The sequence below is a fragment of the Leucopleurus acutus genome (genome assembly GCF_964270905.1).
Source record: "Leucopleurus acutus genome assembly, chromosome: 4".
In the NCBI taxonomy this organism is placed as follows: Eukaryota; Metazoa; Chordata; class Mammalia; order Artiodactyla; family Delphinidae; genus Leucopleurus; species Leucopleurus acutus.
The window spans coordinates 125886883-125910173 of record NC_139146.1 but is presented as its reverse complement, the minus strand read 5'-3'; the positions used below and the strand labels follow the sequence as shown (position 1 = coordinate 125910173).

At 38.6% G+C, this 23291-nt stretch overlaps 1 protein-coding gene across 4 annotated transcripts in view; it reads left to right on the top strand.

Annotated features, from left to right (window-relative positions):
• Positions 1-23291, top strand: part of ARFIP1 (ARF interacting protein 1) — a 134907-nt gene that overhangs the window by 17762 nt on the left and 93854 nt on the right. For 3 of the 4 annotated variants that reach the window (XM_082838265.1, XM_082838262.1, XM_082838263.1), the window contains exon 2: positions 527-606. The exons of the other annotated variant lie outside the window; for it this stretch is intronic. In XM_082838265.1, coding sequence (XP_082694391.1) covers positions 529-606 — 78 coding nt within the window. In that variant the 5' untranslated portion in view covers positions 527-528. The remainder of the gene's footprint in view (positions 1-526; positions 607-23291) is intronic. 4 annotated transcript variants of the gene reach the window in all.

The following is a 23291-nucleotide window of genomic DNA, read 5'->3' as shown; positions in this document are numbered from 1 at the left end:
ACATTAAAGTTTTATTGAATGAAATCTGAGTATAGTGTTTGACTTTGACAATGAGCAGTCACATCTGTTATCGGTACTAAAGAGCACTGGTCAGAGAGTTGGAAGATGTCTGAGTTCTGTTCTGAAACTTTGATTTTATATAGGCCATGAATAACTAATATTTTGGCTTTATCTTTGGATATTTTGACATTTTTGATCTCAGTTTTTTCATCTAGCAAATCAAGTTGACACTCTGATCTTTTAAATTGTTTCTTATCTAAAATGATTTTGTGAAATTATTTTTTAGTCACTGAGGTATGTGTTTTTACATTTTGCATAAAAACTTTTCCTGAATTTTTGTCTGTTTTTAGAATTGTTTATCTGTTATAATCAATAGATACTCATGTGGTTATAGATAGTTTTGCAAAACAAATTCTGACTGCAAATAAATGATTTATGTTGTGGAATATTTGTAAGAATATCGGTAAGGTGATATAGCTCTTTTAACTAAATTATTTAATGTGTGCTTAACACATTTTACTTTTAGGTATGTCTGACTGCAGCAATGATACTACAACTCTTGGTACATCTAAACCAGCCACAGAAGAAGTCAAGTCTAATTCTGAGGTGAATGGGTGGTATTTATATTGTTTTTTTAAAGTCAACCCATATCAATCAAATTTAGACTATCCAAATTAACTTAGTTTGTCTAAATATGTGCCATTCTAAATAAACTCTTCTACACACATAGATACAGGAAAGCGGTGGGAGGAGAGAGAGCTATTTCTTCATAATTGGAAGTAAGTTAACATTTGCCTTTGGGCATAGGAAATTTTAGAGTATACCTGTCCCATAAAAATCAACATAAAAGTCTGGTCGAACTATAGTTTGAAGTTTAAATATGAAATGAAGTTTCTGTTGAAATAACAGTGGTAATTGGTTCACATTTGCACTCACCTACTCCCATATTCTCTCTCTAGTTAATTATGCATCAGAATCCAAATGTAGTGTTTAAAAAAAATACTGAGTTCTGGACTTTACTTCAGACTCACTAAATCTGAGTCTGTAGTGATAGACACCAAGCTGTGTGTGTGTGTGTGTGTGTGTGTGTGTGTGTGTGTGTGTGTTCTTTTTGGAAATTCTACAGGTGATTCTAATATATACCACCTAAGAACCACTGTTCTAGCTCATTAGAGTAGAAAGATGTTAAGAAGTTAATTTTATATTGAATTCAAGTCATCAGATGCTTTTTTGAACACCTAATCCTAGTAACATCTCTCAAATTTATAGTGCTTAAAGATTTACAGAGTAGCACTTTCATAATTGTCCCGCCTTGATCCTTAGACTGATTTGATACAATTCAGTTAGGCAAGTAGAACAACCATTATCTCCCCCATTTATTTGTTGATCATATTTAACTTTCACAGAGGCAGTGCCTGAGTTAGAGTAGCCGGCAAGGCTGGAACACAACATGGGTTCTTCCAGCTCCAGTTGCAGTGTTTCTGAACCATTTTGCCGACTGTGTATGTGGGCATAGTGCTAGCCACAGTGTTTCATCATCACTCCAAGATGCTGAGTCTGTGTGACAGACTTTAATGTAGGGTTTAGAGCTGGATAATTTATTTTTCGCCTAAAAGTCAAAGATGAGTTCTGGTTGGCAAAATATGTATTATCTGTGAAGGATTCAGGATTCCTTGTGATTTAAAATAGTTTGGCTGGGACTTCCCTGGTGGTGCAGTAGTTAAGAATCTGCCTGCCAATATAGGGGACACGGGTTTGATCCCTGGTCCGGGAAGATCCCACATACCACAGAGCAACTAAGCCCGTGTGCCACAACTACTGAGCCTGTGCTCTAGAGCCCGCGAGCTGCAACTACTGAGCCCGCATGCCACAACCACTGAAGCCCGCGTGCCTAGAGCCCGTGCTCTGCAACAAGAGAAGCCACCGCAATGAGAAGCCCACGCACCGCAAGAAAGAGTAGGCCCCGCTCACCGCAACTAGAGAAAGCCCGCGCACAGCAACAAAGACCCAACGCAGCCCAAAATAAATAAATAAATAAATAAATCAAAAAAATAAAAATAAAATAGTTTGGCTGTTTACCATTTGTCAAAGCAGTGTTGTAGTTATATTTAGTTCTGAGAACCTAGGGAATTATGTATACCGTATTTGTCTTAACTCATGGATTTGATTTTTTATGATCAGATCTCTGAATCTATACTGTTGAGAGATGGTCAGAGGAAGTTTAATGCTTGTGAACTACAGGAAGGATTGGCAGCGCTGTCAGTGATGGGACTCATCATAATAAATGAAAGTATTCCCTTTGTGGTTTACCACTGTGAGTTTCTTCTATGTGAATGTCACACCAATAGATGCTAAACTAGAAATCTGCTCAGGAGAGTTAAGGCTGGATGACAGTGATCTGAAGGAATCCACTGCCAAATAATTCAAATTTGTCTGTAAATTAACCTTATAATTCATATTAGGCATTCCCTGTGCTTTTAGCCATGCCCAAATGTGCAGCATCCACAGGGAATATTGTAATAATAAAAAAAAAGGGCCAGGTGTATGAGTATAATCTGAATTTATACCCAAATTTAAAAGCATTGTATGAGTTTGCAGTTAACCAAAGTAGGATTTAGGAATATTCTGTAACTTAAAAATTCCCCATTTATCAGTATTATTATTCTACTAACTTAAATCTTCTTTTTTCAATATCCTTGATGAAAACATTTTGGGGTCAGATTTGCTTATAAGAGTTCTTCTCTTAATATATGTGTATATATATTTATATTTTTAAATTTTTTGCGTTGGGTCTTCATTGCTGCGTGCAGGCTTTCTCTAGTTGCTGCAAGCGGGGACTACTCTTCGTTGTGGTGCGTGGGCTTCTCTCATTTGCGGTGGCTTCTCTCGTTGCGGAGCACGGGCTCCAGGTGTGCGGGCTTCAGTAGTTGTGGCACGTGGGCTCAGTAGTTGTGGCTCCCAGGCTCTAGAGCGCAGGCTCAGTAGTTGTGGCATGTGGGCTTAGTTGCCCCGCGGCATGTGGGATCTTCCTGGACCAGGGATCAAACCTGTGTCCCATGTATTGGCAGGCAAATTCTTAACCACTGTGCCACCAGGGAAGTCCCTTCTTTTAATCTATTATAACTCTCTATATATTATGGTCATTAACTCTTAATTAATGTTCTATACATTGGACTTTTCAGTAATTCAGGCTAATCCTAGCAGAGGTTGGCACATCACTGATGGTCAGTTTGAAGAATGAATTAATCCTCACACCACTAGTATAAATGATATATGGATACTGGTTTCTTAGGAATAGAATATGATGACCTGGATGATAGTTTTCATTTCTTTAAGAGCAAAACAAAACAACAACAACAAAAACTCCAGCATTTTGAACTGAGCCAAAAACAGTATCAACCCTGAACAAGAAGGGACTTAAGGTTCATTTTAGGTTCTGTCAGGTGAATTGCCTTTGTGCAGGATCACTCAGCTAGTTAATTGCAGAATCCAGGTGATTTCCTCTCAATCAAATGATGTTTTCATTAGGGTATCCATCCCATCAGTGACTATAAAAACACTTTCTTCTTCTCATTTTTTTTTTATGACATCAGTTGTTTGGAGTTTTTTTTCTTTTTGAATTAAAAAAGAAGAAAACGTGAGCTTGGCTTGCTTTGTACTCTATTCCAGTCTTGATTAGAGCAGAAAAAGGTGGATTTTGTTTTTGTATTTTTAAATTTCAAACTTTACACCCTGAAATGTGTTTAAAATCTGCAGCTTCTATATCTGTAGAAGAAACAATAGCCAAATAGGCACCATTCACTGAGAGCCTGTTAGGTGCCAGGCACTATACTGGGTTTTATGAGATATATTATCTCATTTAATACTATAATAACCTGCTTGCAGTTGAGGTTTTCTCCCTCATTCTGTAGATTAGGCAACAGAGACCTGGAAGGGTTAACATGGCTGATGAGGAAAAGAGCTATGATTTGAACCCAAAGAGAAGTGGGAAAGATGAGTAAATGTAAGAAACTTAATAGGAAAAAATTATGTAAAGATGGCAGCAAGGAAGTTGGGAAAACAAGTGTATTTTTAACAACAATAAAAAAGGAAAGAAAGCAAAGTAGTTGTGTTAGGTATTTATTAGTGTATCTTAGGATTATTGCATGAATTCTCCTTTTCTGTCTGCCCTTTGATACAGTAACACTAATACATATACTTACTTCTAATATCCAAGAAAAAATATACAAATATTTCCATTCCTCTTTTATGTAAGTAACCCAGAGGTCTAAAAGTGAATTCGTTTAGATCCTGCACTCAAGCTGCATGTTGATTATTAGAGGAAATTTTAAAATAAAATGTAGAATAATAATGCCTTTAGAGTGGTACCGATGAAGAACTGTGGCAGTTCAGAGGAGTATCAGCCAGGAATATCAGTAAAGGTGGTGTTTAAACTGTTTCTTACAGTGTGGGTAGAATTTGAGTATGTGGATGATGATGGTCACAGCTTGGGCTGAGTCCTAGAGAAAGGAAATTGAGAGACGTGTATGGGGAAGTGTGAGTAATTAAGTTTGATTTAATAGGGTATCTGAAGAAGCATAATAAGTGGGAAGAACATAGTTCAGGTCATGGAAGGATTGTGAGTGTCTGGAGGAGTTGGCTTTTATGTTGTAAACATATTGGGGAGGGAGACAGACATGTTAAATATATACATAACATATGCATAAATTATTTTATAATATAATGTAAAGTAGTCTTTACTGCTGTAAAGCAGGATAAGGGGCTAAAGAGTGATGAAGTGTGCTAATTTACATCAGTTGGTCAGGGAAGGCCCTATCTGTTTGAGCAGAAACCTAAATGAAATGAGGAAGGGTCATGTGAAAATCTGGGAGTAAGAACCTTCCAGAGAGAGCAAAGGCAAGGGCAAAAATAAGATTGGTATGTTTGAGGAATAGCAGTGAGAACTCTGGCTGGAACTGAGGGTCAGTGAGGGAAGAGTGGGAGGAAATGCGGTTCAAGTGGTAGCTAGTGGCTAAGATTGGCTTGACCCAGAAATGAGAATGACAGGCAGAAGGTGAGAAACTTGGGAGACCTGAAATGCAGTATTCGAGTAGCAAGCGGTTGAAAATATAAGACAAATAGGTGTTGATACTACTAGATTAAAACATCAGTTTAGAAAAATTTGCAACGTATGAAATAAAGGTGAAGTGGTAAATGAATTACCATATATTAATCATTCAGATTCAGTAATTATTTGGACTTGACCACATTGCTTTATCCATCCTTATGTAGGATCATCTTCCTTTTAAAATCATGAAATTGCCAAGAAGGAAAAAAAAAGAACTTGGCCAAAGATGATAACATTTGTAACCATATTTCAGCTCTGTCTTGATATTGTTCTGTTTTAGAGAAATGTATTTAGGGTACCCATAGTGACAGTTAGGAGGAGTAGCTATGCTGGTAAATGCTAGTGTTGATGGGACCACTCCAATATTTGTCCTTAGCCGAAATCAGTGTGCTATAATTATAACATCTTTATAACGTTTTCAGTTTGCCAAGCAATTTCATATTTGATTCTTATAATAGCTGTATGATATATAGGTGAAGTTAAGAATCTCATTTTATAAATGAGGACATTGAAACTTAGGGAAGTACAGTGACTTCTGTAAACTTATAAAAAAGTGGCAGAGCTGGCGCTTAAATCTGTGTCTCCTGACACCTTGGTTAGTTATCTTGAGACCTCACAGGTAGGCTTATTCACCTAATACTTTTGAACCATGTTAAATTAACTTTGCTATAAATACATTAACCAGTTTTTAAAGATCATATTTTTACTAATATAGGGGGAAATTTCAAAGACTGAATTATGAGTTTAATGGAATTGCTTTCTTTTTTTGTAGGCAAGCAAAAATCTAAATAATTTCATCTGACACAGAAGGCATTTGTGCTTTTTGGTTTTAGAACAAAATATGGTCTCTGTTGACATACATAATTAGTTCACTAAGCACTGCGACCTTCATTGTCTGAAACCATAACTAGAACAATTAGAGTTGAATATTTGTAGCTTCCCTTCTTTTCTTTTTTTTTCCCCACACTGTTTATTCACTGCTCTTTTGTCTAGATTTGACTGAAATTAAGAATTCAGTCCTTTAAATTAGAAGAACTACTTGATAGCAGAACAAAATACTTACTGAGCATTAGAAATATTTCATAGTGCTTTTCAATGAATTTTCAAATAACTTTTTAAAAAAAATGGTAGATATAAGAAACAATTGGAAAAACTTTAAGCTTATTATTATACTACTTTATTTTTACCAGCTCAGTGGTAAATTGGATTAAAGAACAATGTTAAATATGTGTGTTTTAGAAGATGTGATGCCTTGTATTGTTTCAGAAGTCTGATTAAGGCTAAGACAAGTTCTTTTACATCCTTTCTAGAAAGTTTTTATCTTTTTCTAATAAGCATTTTAGAAATTAGGTTTTACCATTCATAATGTAATATATTGATAACATCAAGAAACTTATTTCCAGTATCCTTCTCTTGCATTATTAAGATAGATCCTTAGTCTTTGGGCGAATTTTTGTTAATGTTGAATCTTTTATTTTCCATTAAGTGTTCACCCATAGATGCTGATTGTCAAATGTAAAGCCTTTTATAATGTTAATGTCAAGGTATATTTTCAGGATTTGAAAAACATAAGTAGTGCCAGAAAAAATTACGTGAGCTTTTTTCTTTTAGCTTTGGTCTTGGGCAGCTACAGAAAAGGCCATAGACTAGGAGTTGAATTTACAGGGAGAAGGGTTACTGTGCACCATGAAGTGAGCAGACATTTAGTTGGCCAGTACAGAGAAAGTTAGGGAAGGATATGGTCTGAGAAGTGGCTGGAGAAGTGGGTAGGGGTCAGACTATCAGCAGTGTTATGAGCCATGTTATAGCTATTGCAGTGTTGAGAAAGTTCTCTGGAGTGATGGATAGTGTTAAGTGGTGCACCCAAGGAGGGCATGAGGGAGTTATCCTCCCCCAGTGCAGTTGGTCTTGCTTTGAAATGGGTTACATTTATGACATTAAAGTAAGTTTTGTTTTTAATTGAAGTATAGTTGATTTACAATGTTATGTTAGTTTCTGGTGTACAGCAGAGTGATTCAGTTATACATATAGATACATATTCTTTTTCGTATTCTTTTCCATTATGGTTTATTACAGGATATTATATGTAGTTCCCTGTGCTATACAGAGGACCTTGTTGTTTATTTTATATACAGTAGTTTGTATCTGTCAATCTCAAACTCCTAATTTATCCCTCCCCCACCCCCTTTCCCCTTTGGTAACCATAAGTTTGTTTTCTATGTCTCTGAGTTTGTTTCTTTTTCATAAATATGTTCATTTGTGTCATATTTTAGGTTCTGCATATAAGTGATATCTTATGGTATTTGTGTTTCTCTTTCTGAGTTACATCAGTATGATAATCTCTAGGTCCATCCATGTTGCTGCAAATGGCATTATTTCATTCTTTTTTACAGCTAGTATTCCACTGTGTATATATACACCACATCTTCTTTATCCATTCATCTGTCGCTGGACATTTAGGTTGTTTCCATGTCCTGGCTATTGTAAATAGTGCTGCTGTGAACATTGGGGTGCATGTATCTTTTCAGATTATAGTTTTCTCTGGATATATACCCAGAAGTGGGGTTGCTGGATCATATGGCAACTCAATTTTTAGTTTTTTAAGGAACCTCCATACTGTTCTCCATAGTGGCTGTATCAATTTACATTCCCACCAACAGTGCAGGAGAGTTCCCTTTTCTCCACACGCTCTCCAGCGTTTGTTGTTTGTAGATTTTTTTGATGATGGCCATTCTGACTGGTGTGAGGTGGTACCACATTGTAGTTTTGATTTGCATTTCTCTAATGATTAGTGATGTTGAGCATCTTTTCATGTGCCTGTTGGCCATCTGTATATCTTCTTTGGAGAAATGTCTACTTAGGTCTTCTCCCCATTTTTTGATTGGGTTGTTTGTTTTTTTGTTACTGAGTTGTATGAGCTGTTTGTATAATTTGGAAATTAAGCCCTTATTGGTCACATCATTTTCAGATATTTTCTCCCAGTCCGTAGGTTGTCTTTTCATTTTGTTTATGGTTTCCTTTGCTGTGCAAAAGCTTATAAGTTTGATTAGGTCCCACTCGTTTATTTTTGCTCTCGTTTCTATTGCTTTGGGAGACTGAGCTAAGAAACCATTGGTACAATTTATGTCAGAGAATGTTTTGCCTGTGTTCTCTTCTAATTTTATGGTGTCATGTCTGATATTTAAGTCTTTAAGCCATTTTGAGTTTTTTTGTGTATGGTGTGAGGGTGTGTTCTAACTTCATTGATTTACATGAAGCTGTCCAGCTTTCCCAGTACCGTTTGCTGAAGAGACTGTCTTTTTTCCACTGTACATTCTTGCCTCCTTTGTTAAAGCTTAATTGACCATAGATGTATGGGTTTGTTTCTGGGCTCTCTATTCTGTTTCATTGATCCATGTGTCTGTTTTTGTGCCAGTACCACACTGTTTTGATTACTGTGGCTTTATAGTATTGTCTGAAGTCTGGGAGGGTTATGCCTTCAGCGTTGTTCTTTTTCCTTGGGATTGCTTTGGCAATTCTGGTTCTTTTGTGGTCCCATATAAATTTTAGGATTATTTGTTCTACTTCTGTGAAAAATGTCTTGGGTAATTTGATAAAATGAGTAAGTATTAAGACCCATTGGGCCTGCTATCATAAGAAGCAGTTTATAGCATCAGGCTATTTACAGAGTTTTTCAGCCTTGACTCTGTGGCATATTTGGCTATATGATTTTTTATTGTGGGGGATTATCCTGTGCATTGTAGGACCTCTAGCAACATTCCTGGCCTGTACTTTCAAGAAGCCAGTAGCACACCATCCCCAGCTATAACAACCAGAAATGTCCCTAGATGTTGTTTGGGGGGATGGGTACTAAAATTGACCCCAATTGCTAACCAAGGAGTTATCAGGATCAATAATAACATGCATATTTTCTGGCAGCAGATGCCATTTGCAGCATCAGGCTTAGTCCATATCCTGAAGCTCCTGATTCCCAGATGTCCTAGTTTAATTCTGCAACCTCCCACAGCTAGGAGTAGGAAGTTCCTGGTCACAGCTGTCTCTAGGGCTCTGTTATTAGCAAAAGGCAGCAATAATGATATAATTGGAGGCTGTTGCTTCTATCTTGAATTGTTGGAAGTGAAGGGTCAGATTAAGACAAGTAGCACAGTTAGAGTAGCGCAGGTTGATATGGAAACAGAAGGAACAACGGTACAAGTCAACATCAAGAAAGCAGTACGTTTGACTCATAAATATCTGAAGGCATATATATTGGTTGGCATGGCCCATTGATGTATTTCAGTCACCTTTAGGGAGGCAGTATAATGTCGAGGTTAAAAATAAGGTCTCTGAAGCCGGACTGCCAGATTTGAATCCCAGTTCATCACTTGCTAGCTGCATGTCATTAAGCACATTTCTTAATCTTTGTGTTCTCTTACCTGTAAAACAGGAATAACAATGGTATCTAGGTTTGCGAGTTGTGGTGGGTTTGAATGAGTTAATGCATAATTAGAATTAAATCAGTTAGTATGTGAAAAACGTATAGAACAGTGCCTGACACTTGGTATGTACTCATTGTTAGCTCTTACTATTCTGGTAGGGCTCCATTTGCAAGAGGATACATTATTTAAATTCTTTAACCTTCCTAGCCCTCAGTTTTCTCATCTGTAAAATTGGGAAAATCTTATCTACCTTACAGGGCAGTTGTGAGGGTTAAATGAAATATTTCCTGTAATGTGCTTATTATTAGCACAGTGCCTGGCATGTAGAAGGTAGTTAATTAAGGTCAGCTTTTTGGTTGTTATTGGCATATTAGATTAGGGAATCATGAAGGTATCAAACAAGTTCCATAGCTAACTTGTTCACTAACATTCTCAAAAGTTTCTAGACCATTTCATAGTTATCACTTGGTATGCAGAAGCACTCATAAAGATAAGACCTTTTCACATTTATCCACTTTTTGCAGGTCAGCTGTCAGGCTCTTATGTTACAAGCAAATGAAACCAACTCCAGCTCACTTACATAGAAAAGACATTTGCTAAGAGGATCTGATGTAGCTTACTGGAAGGTTGGAAAACCAGTATGCATGCTCCATATCTGGGAGTATGCTCCAAATCACAGTTCAGCACGATTTCCGTGAGGGCACTGTCGCTGCCATTGCTTAGCACTGGCCCTAGCACCTCGCACTGCCAGGACTCTGGTGACTAGCTCTGGTGACTGGGTTCTGCCCCTGGTGCTGTGGCCACTGCTGAAGGCATTTGGTCTCACTACAGTTGTGGCTGCCCCAGAGTGAGTTCCTCATCATTCCTCTTTCTTGTTATCGCTAGTTTCTGATTCCAGGTCTGGGGCAAGTGCCTTTGATTTGGCAGAGCCAAGGTCATATGGCAGTGCCCCCAGAGCTTGGGAAACAAATAATTATAATGTAACCTATATACCACTTATTATATGCCAGATACTTTTCTAAGTACTTTATATTTTATTTTATCCTCACAACAACATCGTAAGGTAGGCACAATACTATTATCATTTTACTGATGAGGAAAGAGAATTTTAGGAAGTTTACATAGCTAGTATGTGGAGGAGCCAGGGATTGAACTCAAGTAATCTGGCTCCAGATAGTTGCTTGATTATATGGTGTTTTGAGCTTTTATATAATAAGAAGCAGGCTCTGCCTTTCCCCAGAATTATGTGGAGGCTTTCCCCAACATTGTGGGGGACTGTGGCTGGGCAGCCAGGAGAACGAGATATACACAGTACTTGGCTAAAAGTCTGACTTGGCAAACCAGTCATTGCCTCTATGGCTGCCTTAAAAGATCTAGGATGAGGGACACTGGATCTGAGGAACAGAGGGATTTTTTTAATGCTCTGCCATTTTTTAGATATTCTCTTAGAGGCAAGTGCTTGTGAATTTTCAGACTCTGGATCAAACGGAATATATGTCTGTAAATGACACTAAGGATTCTGCAGTAATTTTTATAGTGAGAGGGTATTGATCTAATTTATTTTTGTCATGAACACATATTTTGGAAGGTGACAAACTTTATTTGCTACTGGGTTGTAGAGCTGCAAGTCCGTTCTTGTAGGTGGGCAAGGAAGATCATGATCAGGGCCATATGCCTCCCCCCATCAGACTGGTATGGTCTTCCTGAGGGTGGATTTTGGGCTTTCAGGCAAAACAGATCCTCTGTCCTTAGAGATAGTAGAATGGAATTCACCCTTAAAAAAAATTGACAGTTTATTGAAGTAAATTTTGCATATGATAAAATGCATCCATTTAAAATACGCAGTTTGATGAGTTTTTTTTTTTACATCTTTATTGGAGTATAATTGCTTTACAATGGTGTGTTAGTTTCTGCTTTATAACAAAGTGAATCAGTTATACATAGACATATGTTCCCATATCTCTTTCCTCTTGGATCTCCCTCCCTCCCACCCTCCCTATCCCACCCCTCTAGGTGGTCACAAAGCACTGAGCTGATCTCCCTGTGCTATGCGGCTGCTTCCCACGAGCTATCTGTTTTACGTTTGGTAGTGTATATATGTCCATGCCTCTCTCTCACTTCGTCCCAGCTTACCCTTCCCCCTCCCCATATCATCAAGTCCATTCTCTAGTAGGTCTGTGTCTTTATTCCTGTCTTACCCCTAGCTTCTTCATGACATTTTTTTTCTTAAATTCCATATATATGTGTTAGCATACGGTATTTGTCTTTCTCTTTCTGACCTACTTCACTTTGTATGACAGACTCTAGGTCCATCCACCTCATTACAAATAGCTCAATTTCGTTTCTTTTTATGGCTGAGTAATATTCCATTGTTATATATGTGCCACATCTTCTTTATCCATTCATCCAATGATGGACACTTAGGTTGTTTCCATCTCTGGGCTATTGTAAATAGAGCTGCAATGAACACTTTGGTACATGACTCTTTTTGTTTTTTGTTTTTTTTTTTTGCGGTACGTGGCCCTCTCACTGTTGTGGCCTCTCCCGTTGCGGAGCACAGGCTCCGGATGCGCAGGCTCAGCGGCCATGGCTCACGGGCCCAGCCGCTCCGCGGCATGTGGGATCTTCCTGGACCAGGGCACGAACCCGTGTCCCCTGCATCGGCAGGCGGACTCTCAACCACTGCGCCACCAGGGAAGCCCCATGACTCTTTTTGAATTATGGTTTTCTCAGGGTATATGCCCAGTAGTGGGATTGTTGGGTCATATGGTAGTTCTATTTATAGTTTTTTAAGGAACCTCCATACTGTTCTCCAGTGTGGTTGTACCAATTCGCATTCCCACCAGCAGTGCAAGATTGTTCCCTTTTCTCCACACCCTCTCCAGCATTTATTGTTTCTAGATTTTTTGATGATGGCCATTCTGATTGGTGTGAGATGATATCTCATTGTAGTTTTGATTTGCATTTCTCTAATGATTAATAATGTTGAGCATTCTTTCATGTGTTTGTTGGGAGTCTGTATATCTTCTCTGGAGAGATGTCTATTTAGGTCTTCTGCCCATTTTTGGATTGGGTTGTTTGTTTTTTTGTTATTGAGCTGCATGAGCTGCTTATAAATTTTGGAGATTAATCCTTTGTCAGTTGCTTCATTTGCAAATATTTTCTCCCATTCTGAGGGTTGTCTTTTGGTCTTGTTTATGGTTTCCTTTGCTGTGCAAAAGCTTTGAAGTTTCATTAGGTCCCATTTGTTTATTTTTGTTTTTATTTCCATTTCTCTAGGAGGTGGGCCAAAAAGGATCTTGCTGTGATTTATGTCATAGAGTGTTCTGCCTATGTTTTCCTCTAAGAGTTTGATAGTTTCTGGCCTTACATTTAGATCTTTAACCCGTTTTGAGCTTATTTTTGTGTATGGTGTTAGGGAGTGATCTAATCTCATACTTTTACATATACTTGTCCAGTTTTCCCAGCACCACTTATTGAAGAGGCTGTCCTTTCTCCACTGTACATTCCTGCCTCCTTTATCAAAGATAAGGTGACCATATGTGCGTGGGTTTATCTCTGGGCTTTCTGTCCTGTTCCATTGATCTATCCTTCTGTTTTGGGGCCAGTACCATACTGTCTTGATTACTGTAGCTTTGTAGTATAATCTGAAGTCAGGGAGCCTGATTTCTCCAACTCCGTTTTTCGTTCTCAAGATTGCTTTGGCTATTCGGGGTCCTTTGTGTTTCCATACAAATTGTGAAATTTTTTGTTCTACTTCTGTGAAAAATGCCAGTGGTAGTTTGATAGGGATTGCATTGAATCTGTAAATTGCTTTAGGTAGTAGAGTCATTTTCACAATGTTGATTCTTCCAATCCAAGAACATGGTATATCTCTCCATCTATTTGTACCATCTTGAATTTCTTTCATCAGTGTCTTGTAATTTTCTGCATACAGGTCTTTTGTCTTCTTAGGTAGGTTTATTCCGAGATATTTTATTCTTTTTGTGAAATGGTAAATGGGAGTGTTTTCTTGATTTCACTTTCAGATTTTTCATCATTAGTGTATAGGAATGCCAGAGATTTCTGTGCATTAATTTTGATTAGCTCTAGTAGTTTTCTGGTAGCATCTTTGGGATTCTCTATGTATAGTATCATGTCATCTGCAAACAGTGACAGCTTTACTTCTTTTCCAATTTGGATTCCTTTTATTTCCTTTTCTTCTCTGATAGCTGTGGCTAAAACTTCCAAAACTATGTTGAATAAGAGTGGTGAGAGTGGGCAACCTTGTCTTGTTCCTGATCTTAGTGGAAATGCTTTCAGTTTTTCACCATTGAGGATGATGTTGGCTGTGGGTTTGTCATATATGGCCTTTATTATGTTGAGGAAAGTTCCCTCTGTGCCTACTTTCTGCATGGTTTTTATCATAAATGGGTGTTGAATTTTGTGGAAAGCTTTCTCTGCATCTATTGAGATGATCATATGGTTTTTCTCCTTCAATTTGTTAATATGGTGCATCACGTTGATTGATTTGTGTATATTGAAGAATCCTTGCATTCCTGGAATAAACCCCACTTGATCATGGTGTATGATCCTTTTAATGTGCTGTTGGATTCTGTTTGTTAGTATTTTGTTGAGGATGTTTGCATCTATGTTCATCAGTGATAACTGGCCTGTAGTTTTCTTTTTTGTGACATCCTCATCTGGTTTTGGTATCAAAGTGATGGTGGCCTTGTAGAATGATTTTGGGAGTGTTCCTCCCTCTGCTATATTTTGGAAGAGTTTGAGAAGGATAGGTGTTAGCTCTTCTCTAACTTTTTGATAGAATTTGCCTGTGAAGCCATCTGGTCCTGGGCTTTTGTTTGTTGGAAGATTTTTAATCACAGTTTCGATTTCAGTGCTTGTGATTCGTCTGTTCATATTTTCTATTTCTTCCTGGTTCAGTCTTGGCAGGTTGTGCTTTTCTAAGCATTTGTCCATTTCTTCCAGGTTGTCCATTTTATTGGCATAGAGTTGCTTGTAGTAATCTCTCATGATCTTTTGTATTTCTGCAGTGTCAGTTGTTACTTCTCCTTTTTCATTTCTAATTCTATTGATTTGAGTCTTCTCCCTTCTTTTCTTGATGAGTCTGGCTAATGGTTTATCAATTTTGTTTATCTTCTCAAAGAACCAGCTTTTAGTTTTATTGATCTTTGCTATCGTTTCCTTCATTTCTTTTTCATTTATTTCTGATCTGATCTTTATGATTTCTTTCCTTCTGCTAACTTTGGGGTTTTTTTATTCTTCTTTCTCTAATTGCTTTAGGTGCAAGGTTAGGTTGTTTATTTGAGATGTATTTCTTAAAGTAGGGTTGTATTGCTATAAATTTCCTTCTTAGAACTGCTTTTGCTGCATCCCATAGGTTTTGGGTCATCGTGTCTCCACTGTCATTTGTTTCTAGGTATTTTTTTAATTTCCTCTTTCATTTCTTCAGTGATCACTTCGTTGTTAAGTAGTGTATTGTTTAGCCTCCATGTGTTTGTATTTTTTACAGATCTTTTCCTGTAATTGATATCTAGTCTCATAGCGTTGTGGTTTGAAAAGATACTTGATACAATTTCAATTTTCTTAAATTTACCAAGGCTTGATTTGTGACCCAAGATATGATCTATCCTGGAGAATGTTCCATGAGCACTTGAGAGAAATATGTATTCTGTTGTTTTTGGATGGAATGTCCTATAAATATCAGTTAAGTCCATCTTGTTTAATGTATCATTTAAAGCTTGTGTTTCCTTATTTATTTTCATTTTGGATGATCTGTCCATTGGTGAAAGTGGGGTGTTAAAGTCCCCTACTATGAATGTGTTACTGTCGATTTCCTCTTTTATGGCTGCTAGTATTTGCCTTATGTATTGAGGTGCTCCTATGTTGGGAGCAACATACAATTGTTATACAATTGTAATTGTTATTACAACTGTTATATCTTCTTCTTGGATCGATCCCTAGATCATTATGTAGTGTCCTTCTTTGTAACTTCTTTTTTTTTTAACATCTTTATTGGGGTATAATTGCTTTACAATGGTGTGTTAGTTTCTGCTTTATAACAAAGTGAATCAGTTATACATATATATATGTTCCCATATCTCTTCCCTCTTGCGTCTCCCTCCCTCCCACCCTTCTGTAACTTCTAATAGTCTTTATTTTAAAGTCTGTTTTGTCTGATATGAGAATTGCTACTCCAGCTTTCTTTTGGTTTCCATTTGCATGGAATATCTTTTTCCATCCCCTTACTTTCAGTCTGTATGTGTCTCTAGGTCTGAAGTGGGTCAAGATCTTGTAGACAGCATATATATGGGTCTTGTTTTTGTATCCATTCAGCCAATCTGTGTCTTTTGGTGGGAGCATTTAGTCCATTTACATTTAAGGTAATTATCGATATGTATGTTCCTATTCCCATTTTCTTAATTGTTTTGGGTTCGTTATTGTAGGTCTTTTCCTTCTCTTGTGTTTCTTGCCTAGAGGAGATCCTTTAGCATTTGTTGTAAAGCTTGTTTGGTGGTGCTGAACTCTCTCAGCTTTTGCTTGTCTGTAAAGGTTTTAATTTCTCCATCAAATCTGAATGAGATCCTTGCTGGGTAGAGTAATCTTGGTTGCAGGTTTTTCTCCTTCATCACTTTAAATATGTCCTTCCAGTCCCTTCTGGCTTGCAGAGTTTCTGGTGAAAGTTCAGCTGTTAACCTTATGGAGATTCCCTTGTGTGTTATTTGTTGTTTTTCCCTTGCTGCTTGTAATATGTTTTCTTTGTATTTAATTTTTGACAGTTTGATTAATATGTGTCTTGGCGTATTTCTCCTTGAATTTATCCTGTATGGGACTCTCTGTGCTTCCTGGACTTGATTAACTATTTCCTTTCCCATATTAGGGAAGTTTTCAACTATAATCTCTTCAAATATTTTCTCAGTCCCATTCTTTTTCTCTTCTTCTTCTGGAACCCCTATAATTCGAATGTTGGTGCGTTTAATGTTGTGCCAGAGGTCTCTGAGACTGTCCTCAGTTCTTTTCATTCTTTTGTCTTTATTCTGCTCTGCAGTAGTTATTTTCACTATTTTATCTTCCAGGTCACTTATCCGTTTTTCTTCCTCAGTTATTCTGCTATTGATCCCATGTAGGGTATTTTTAATTTCATTTATTGTGTTGTTCATTGTTGTTTGTTTCATCTTTAGTTCTTCTAGGTCCTTGTTAAATGTTTCTTGCATTTTGTCTATTCTATTTCCAAGATTTTGGATCATCTTTACTATCATTGTTCTGAATTCTTTTTCAGGTAGACTGCCTATTTCCTCCTCATTTGTTAGGTCTGGTGGGTTTTTATTTTGCTCCTTCATCTGCTGTGTGTTTTTCTGTCTTCTCATTTTGCTTATCACACTGTGTTTGAGGTCTCCTCTTTGCAGGCTGCAGGTTCGTAGTTCCCGCTGTTCTTGGTGTCTGTCCCCAGTGGCTAAGGTTGGTTCAGTGGGTTGTGTAGGCTTCCTGATGGAGGGGACTAGTGCCTGTGTTCTGGTGGATGAGGCTGGATCTTGTCTTTCTGGTGGGCAGGTCCGCGTCTGGTGGTGTGTTTTGGGGTGTCTGTGGACTTTTTATGATTTTAGGCAGCCTCTCTGCTAATGGGTGGGGTTGTGCTCCTGTCTTGCTAGTTGTTTGGCATAGGGTGTCCAGCACTGTAGCTTGCTGGTCATTGAGTGAAGCTGGGTGATCTCTGGGAGATTTTCATCGTTTGATATTATGTGGAGCTGGGAGGTCTCTTGTGGACCAGTGTCCTGAAGTCGGCTCTCCCACCTCAGAGGCACAGCACTGACTCCTGGTTGCAGCACCAAGAGCCTTTCATCGACACGGCTCAGAATAAAAGGAGATAAAGTAGAAAGAAAGAATTAGTAGAAAAGAAAGAAAGAAAGAGAGAGAGAGAAGGAAGGAAGGAGGAAGGACGGAAGGAAGGAAGGAAGGGGAAAGAAAGGAAGGAAGGAAAGAAAGAAGGAAAGGAGGGAGGGAGGAAGGAAGGAAGGAGGGAAGAAGAAAAGAAAGAAAGAAGATAAAGTAAGATAAAATATAATAAAGTTATTAAAATAAAAAATAATTATTAAGAAAAAATTAAAAAAAAATAAAAATGGACGGAAAGAACTCTAGGACAAATGGTGGAAGCAAAGCTATACAGAGAAAGTCTCACACAGAAGCGTACACATACACACTCAAAAAAGAGGAAAAGGGGAAAAAAATCGTAAATCTTGCTCTCAAAGTCCACCTCCTCAATTTGGGATGATTCGTTGTCTAAAGGAGGGAAGCAAGGAAAGAAAGAAGATAAAGTAAAATAAAATAAAGTTATTAAAATAAATAATTATTAAGAAAAAAAATTATTAAAAATAAACGGACAGATAGAACCCTAGGACAAATTGTGGAAGCAAAGCTATACAGACAAAATCTCACACAGAAGCATACACATACACACTCACAAAAAGAGGAAAAGGGGAAAAAATCATAAATGTTGCTCTCAAAGTCCACCTCCTCAATTTGGAATGATTTTCGTTGTCTATTCAGGTATTCCACAGACGCAGGATACATCAAGTTGATTGTGGAGCTTCAATCCGCTGCTTCTGAGGCTGCTGGGAGAGATTTCCCTTTCTCTTCTTTGTTCTCACAGCTCCCAGGGCTCAGCTTTGTATTTGGCCCCGCCTCTGCGTGTAGGTCGCCAGAGGGCATTTGTTCTTCGCTCAGACAGGACGGGGTTAAAGGAGCAGCTGCTTCGGGGACTCTGGCTCACTCAGGCCGGGGGAAGGGAGGGGTACGGAGTGCGGGGCGAGCCTGCGGCGGCAGAGGCCGGTGTGACGTTGCACCAGCCTGAGGCGCGCCGTGCGTTCTCCCGGGGAAGTTGTCCCTGGATCCCGGGACCCTGGCAGTGGCAGGCTGCACAGGCTCCCCGGAAGGGACGTGTGAATAGTGACCTGTGCTCGCACACAGGCTTCTTGGTGGCGGCAGCACCAGCCTTAGCGTCTTATGCCCGTCTCAGGGGTCCGTGCTTTTAGCCGCGGCTCGTGCCCATCTCTGGAGCTCCTTTAAGCAGCGCTCTTAATCCCCTCTCCTCGCGCCCCAGGAAACAAAGAGGGAAGAACAAGTCTCTTGCCTCTTTGGCAGATCCAGACTTTTCCCGGTACTCCCTCATAGCTAGCTGTGGTGCACTAACCCCCTTCAGGCTGTGTTCGCACCGCCAACCCCAGTCCTCTCACTGCACTCCGACCTCTCCCTGAAGCCTGAGCCTCAGCTCCCAGCCCCGCCCCTCCCTGGCGGGTGAACAGACAAGCCTCTCGGGCTGGTGAGTGCCGGTCGGCACCGATCCTCAGTGTGGGAATCTCTCTGCTTTGCCCTCCGCACCCCCGTTGCTGTGCTCTCCTCCGCGGCTCCAAAGCTTCCCCCCTCCACCACCCGCAGTCTCCGCCTGCGAAGGGGCTCCTAGTGTGTGGAAACCTTTCCTCCACAGCTCCCTCCCACTGGTGCAGGTCCCGTCCCTATCCTTTTGTCTCTGTTTATTCGTTTTTCTTTTGCCCTACCCAGGTACGTGGGGAGTTTCTTACCTTTTGGGAGGTCTGAGGTCTTCTGCCAGCGTTCAGTAGGTGTTCTGTAGGAGTTATTCCACGTGTAGATGTATTTCTGGTGTATCGGTGGGGAGGAAGGTGATCTCCGCGTCTTACTCTTCCGGCATCTTCCCCTCCTTGATGAGTTTTGACAAATGTATAAACTTGGGAAACCCATAATCACAATCGAGATACAGATAAAGTTTCTTGTGCCCCTTTGCCATCAGTCCTCCCCTATCCACCCCTCTCCCCAGGCAACAACTGATTCGTTGTGATAAATTAATTTTGTGTGTTCTAGTGTTCTGTATAAATGGAATCATATAGCATGTATTCTTTTTGTGTCTGGCTGTTTTTGGCTCAGCATAATATTATGAGATTAATCAACAGTTATTGCATGCATCAGTAATTCACTTGAGGAATATTCCATTATATGTATGTACTATAATTTGTTTATCCATTAACCTGTTAATGGGTTTTTTTTTTTCCTAGTTTTGGGCTCTTAAGAGTAAAGCTGCTATGAATACACATATACAAGTCTCTTTGGGACATTTGTTTTTATTTTTCTTGTGAATACTTAGGTACAGAATGACTGAGTGATATGATCAAGTGTATGTTTACTTTTATAAGAAATTGCTAAACAGTTCTCCAAAGTGAAGTAGTTTTTTACATTTCCTCCAGCAGTGTATGCAAATTCCAGTTACTCTTTACCAACACTTGGTATTGTCAGTCTTTTTAAACTTTAGCCACTGTATTGGGTATATAGTTGTATCTTCTTGTAGCTTTAAATTACATTTCCTTGATGATTAGTGATGTTGAACATCTTCTCATGCACTTAACTTGCTATTCATTTGTTTTCTTTAGTGAAGCGTCTGTTAAAATTTTGGGCCATATTTTATTTGGGTTGTTTGTTGTCTTATTGAATTTTAAGACTTATTTATATATTTTGAATACCAGTCATTTGTCAGATACATATCTTACATCTGTTTTCTCCCTATCTGTGGCTTGCCTTTTCATTTTTTTAATGGTGTCTTTTTGAAAAGAAGTTTTTAATTTTGATGAAGTCCAGGTTATCAGTGTTTCTCTTATTGTTTATGTTTTTTGTTTCCTAAGAAATGTTTGCCTACCCCAAGGTCATTGTTCAGTCTACTAATAAGCCTGTCAAAGGCATTCTTCATTTCTGTTATTAAGTGATTTTTATCTCTAGCATTTCTTTTTGGTTCTTTCTTAGGATTTCTACATCTCTGCTTATGTTGCTCGTCTGTTCATGCATGCTGTCTACTTTATCCATTACAGCCCTTAGCATATTAATCATAGTTGTTTTTAAATTCCTGGTCTGATAATTCCAACATCCCTGCCATTTCTGATTGTGATGCTTGCTCTGTGATCTCAAATTGTGTTTTTTTGCCTTTGGAAGCCTTGTAATTTTTTCCTTTATAGTCAGCCATGATGTATCAGGTAAGAGGAACTGCTGTAAATAGGCCTTTAGCAATATCTGGGTAAGGTGTGGGAGGAGGGAAGCACTGTATAGTCCTATGATTAGGTCTCAGTCTTTTAGTGAGCCTGTGCCTCTGGATTATGAACTTCACAAGCATTTCTCAGTTTTTCTGTCCTCCCCTTAGGTGGGACAGGATAGTTAGAGTGTGCTGGGTTTGGGTATTTCCCTTCGTCATCTCTGTTAGGTGCTGGTTTTACCCAAGCAGGTTAGGTTCTGGTTTCTCCTGAGGGTAGGCCTTGTTAAGAACAGAGTGCTTGGTGTATTTCAAAATGGTTTCAATTCTCCACCACTTGCTGGAAGGATGAGGGGGTTTTTCTGCGATATTTGCAGGGGTAACCTGGTCTGGCTCGTGGAAGCAAAACTCAATATTGTGGGACCCTGCTTATGACTGGGTCCCCCTGGAGTTTTTAATTCTCACAGTTGTCCACACTGAGCCTCCAGCAGCTCATCGATTACAGTTCAGGTTTTCCTACCCCAGCCCTGGTTCCTGAGGTGTTTTTTGCTGTGGTGAGCCATGGCTCCCTGCATTTGCCTGTCTCTCCAATTTTGGGAGTAGCGGTGTGCCCTGTGTCTCCCCTTTTACGAATCCAAGAAGAGTTGTTTACTTTTTAGTCTCTTCAGCTTCTTACTTGTTGTTAGAATGAATTGGTGACTCCCAAGCTCCTTCCGTGCAGAAACGAAACCGGAAGTCAAGGTCATGACTGAGTACTTCCTCACACCAAGATTACCACTGTTCTCCTTACAGTCATCGTTCCTTACTGGTTTTCTTTCTGAATTGAATCGTATGGTATGTACTCTTTGGGCCTGGCTTCATTGGCTCAACATTGTCTGTGAGGTTTTTTGTTTTTAATAGCCGCAGTTCTGTTTTATTGCCGTGTAGTGCTCCTTTGTATGATTATGCTACAGCTTCTTTATCCATTCTACCGTTGATGGACATTTGGGTTGTTTCCAGTTTTTAGCTATTTTGGATAAAGCTGCTATGAATATTCTTGTATTTGTTTTATGATGGACACATGCACTATGTTTCTTGGGTATATTTCCTAGGAGTGGAGTTGCTGGGTCATAGGATAGGCATGTGTTTAACTTTAATATAAAATACTGCCAAAAAGTTTTCCACAGTGCTTTTACCAATTTTTACTTGCACCAGCAGTGTATGAGAATCCACATTCTTGCTAACACTTGGTTTTGTCAGTCTTTCTAAATTTGGCCATTCTAATGGGTGTACCATAGTATCTGATTTGTGGTTTTAATCTGCGTGACAAGTTGAACTGAATGACTTGTAGATCCTCCCCGATACTAAAGTTTTATGTTTGTTTGTTTGTTTAAAGAGTCTAGTGCCTGCTTATAGCAGTGGTTCTCAATTAGCTACACGTTGGAATCACCTGGTGAACTTTTAAAACTTTAAGTTCCCCAGGTAGTTCTAAGATTCAGAGAGGGTTGAAAATCATTGGCATTTATGGATGAAATAGTCTGTGCCTCTCAGGACTTTGCTCTACCCTTTGGTGAGTGACATGTTCGTCTTCCTCCTTGCCCAAGCCAAAAATTGGGTAGGGGGCAGGGAGGGGGCATGGGTTATCCTACATTCCTCCCCCTTCTTGATCCCCCACAATCTAGTCACTCTGTCTCTTACTTTACCTCCTAAAGAACTCTTGAATCTACCTTTTTCCATTCCCACAACCTTAATTTAGATCTTTATTATTTCTTACTTGGACTGTAAAATACCTCCTAAATAGTTCTTCTACTTCTAGTCTTTCCTTCTTTCCCTTCAGGCTAACCTCCTACCAGACTGTCCTCTAAAATAAATTGATCAGATTCTTCTGCTTCTTTCTCCCTTATCCCTTTTAGGAGAAGTCCACACTTCTTGGTCTGGCATTTATAAAGTCCATCATGATAGCCTCCTGCATACTTTTCTAGCCTCTTTTGTTATTTTTATTTTTCAAACTTTAAATTTTGATAAAATTTCATACAGAAAACTTAAACTCTTTACCCAGATTCACCAGTCATTGTTTTGTCCCATTTACTTTAATGTTTTCTCTTTATATATATATATATATATATATAGTTTCTTCTCTTTTCAACCATTTGAGAGTGATTTGCAGACATCGTGTCCCTTTATTCCTAAGAACAAGGACTTTTTCTTATATAATCTCAGTACTTTTATCAAAATTAGAAAATTATTTAGGAAATTGATACAGTACTATTATTCAATCTACAGTTGTTCCAGTAATATCCTTTATAGCTATTTTTTTCCTATTTTGTGATCCAGTCCATATTGTATATTGTATTTAGCTGGCATTTATCTTGTCTCCTTTTATCTGCAACAGTTCATCTACTTTTATTTTTCATGAGCTTAAGCTTTTTGAAGTATGCGAGCCAGTTTTTCTACTGCCTACCATCTATTTCCTTGATTTTTGGTCTTTATTATTATTTCCTTCCTACGTCTTACTTCTGGTTTAATTTGCTCTTTTTCTGTTTTCTTAAGGTACAATCTTAGATTGTTGGTTTAAGATCTTCCTTCTATTCAAATATAAGCATTTAAAGCTATAAATTTCTCTCTAAGCTTTGCTTTAGGTGCATCACACAAATATTGCTATGTTGTGTTTTCATTATCATTCAGTTCAAAATATTTTCTTTCTCTTGTGGTTTCTTCCTTTTCACATTAATTTTTTAGATGTGTTATTTAATTTCCAAATTTT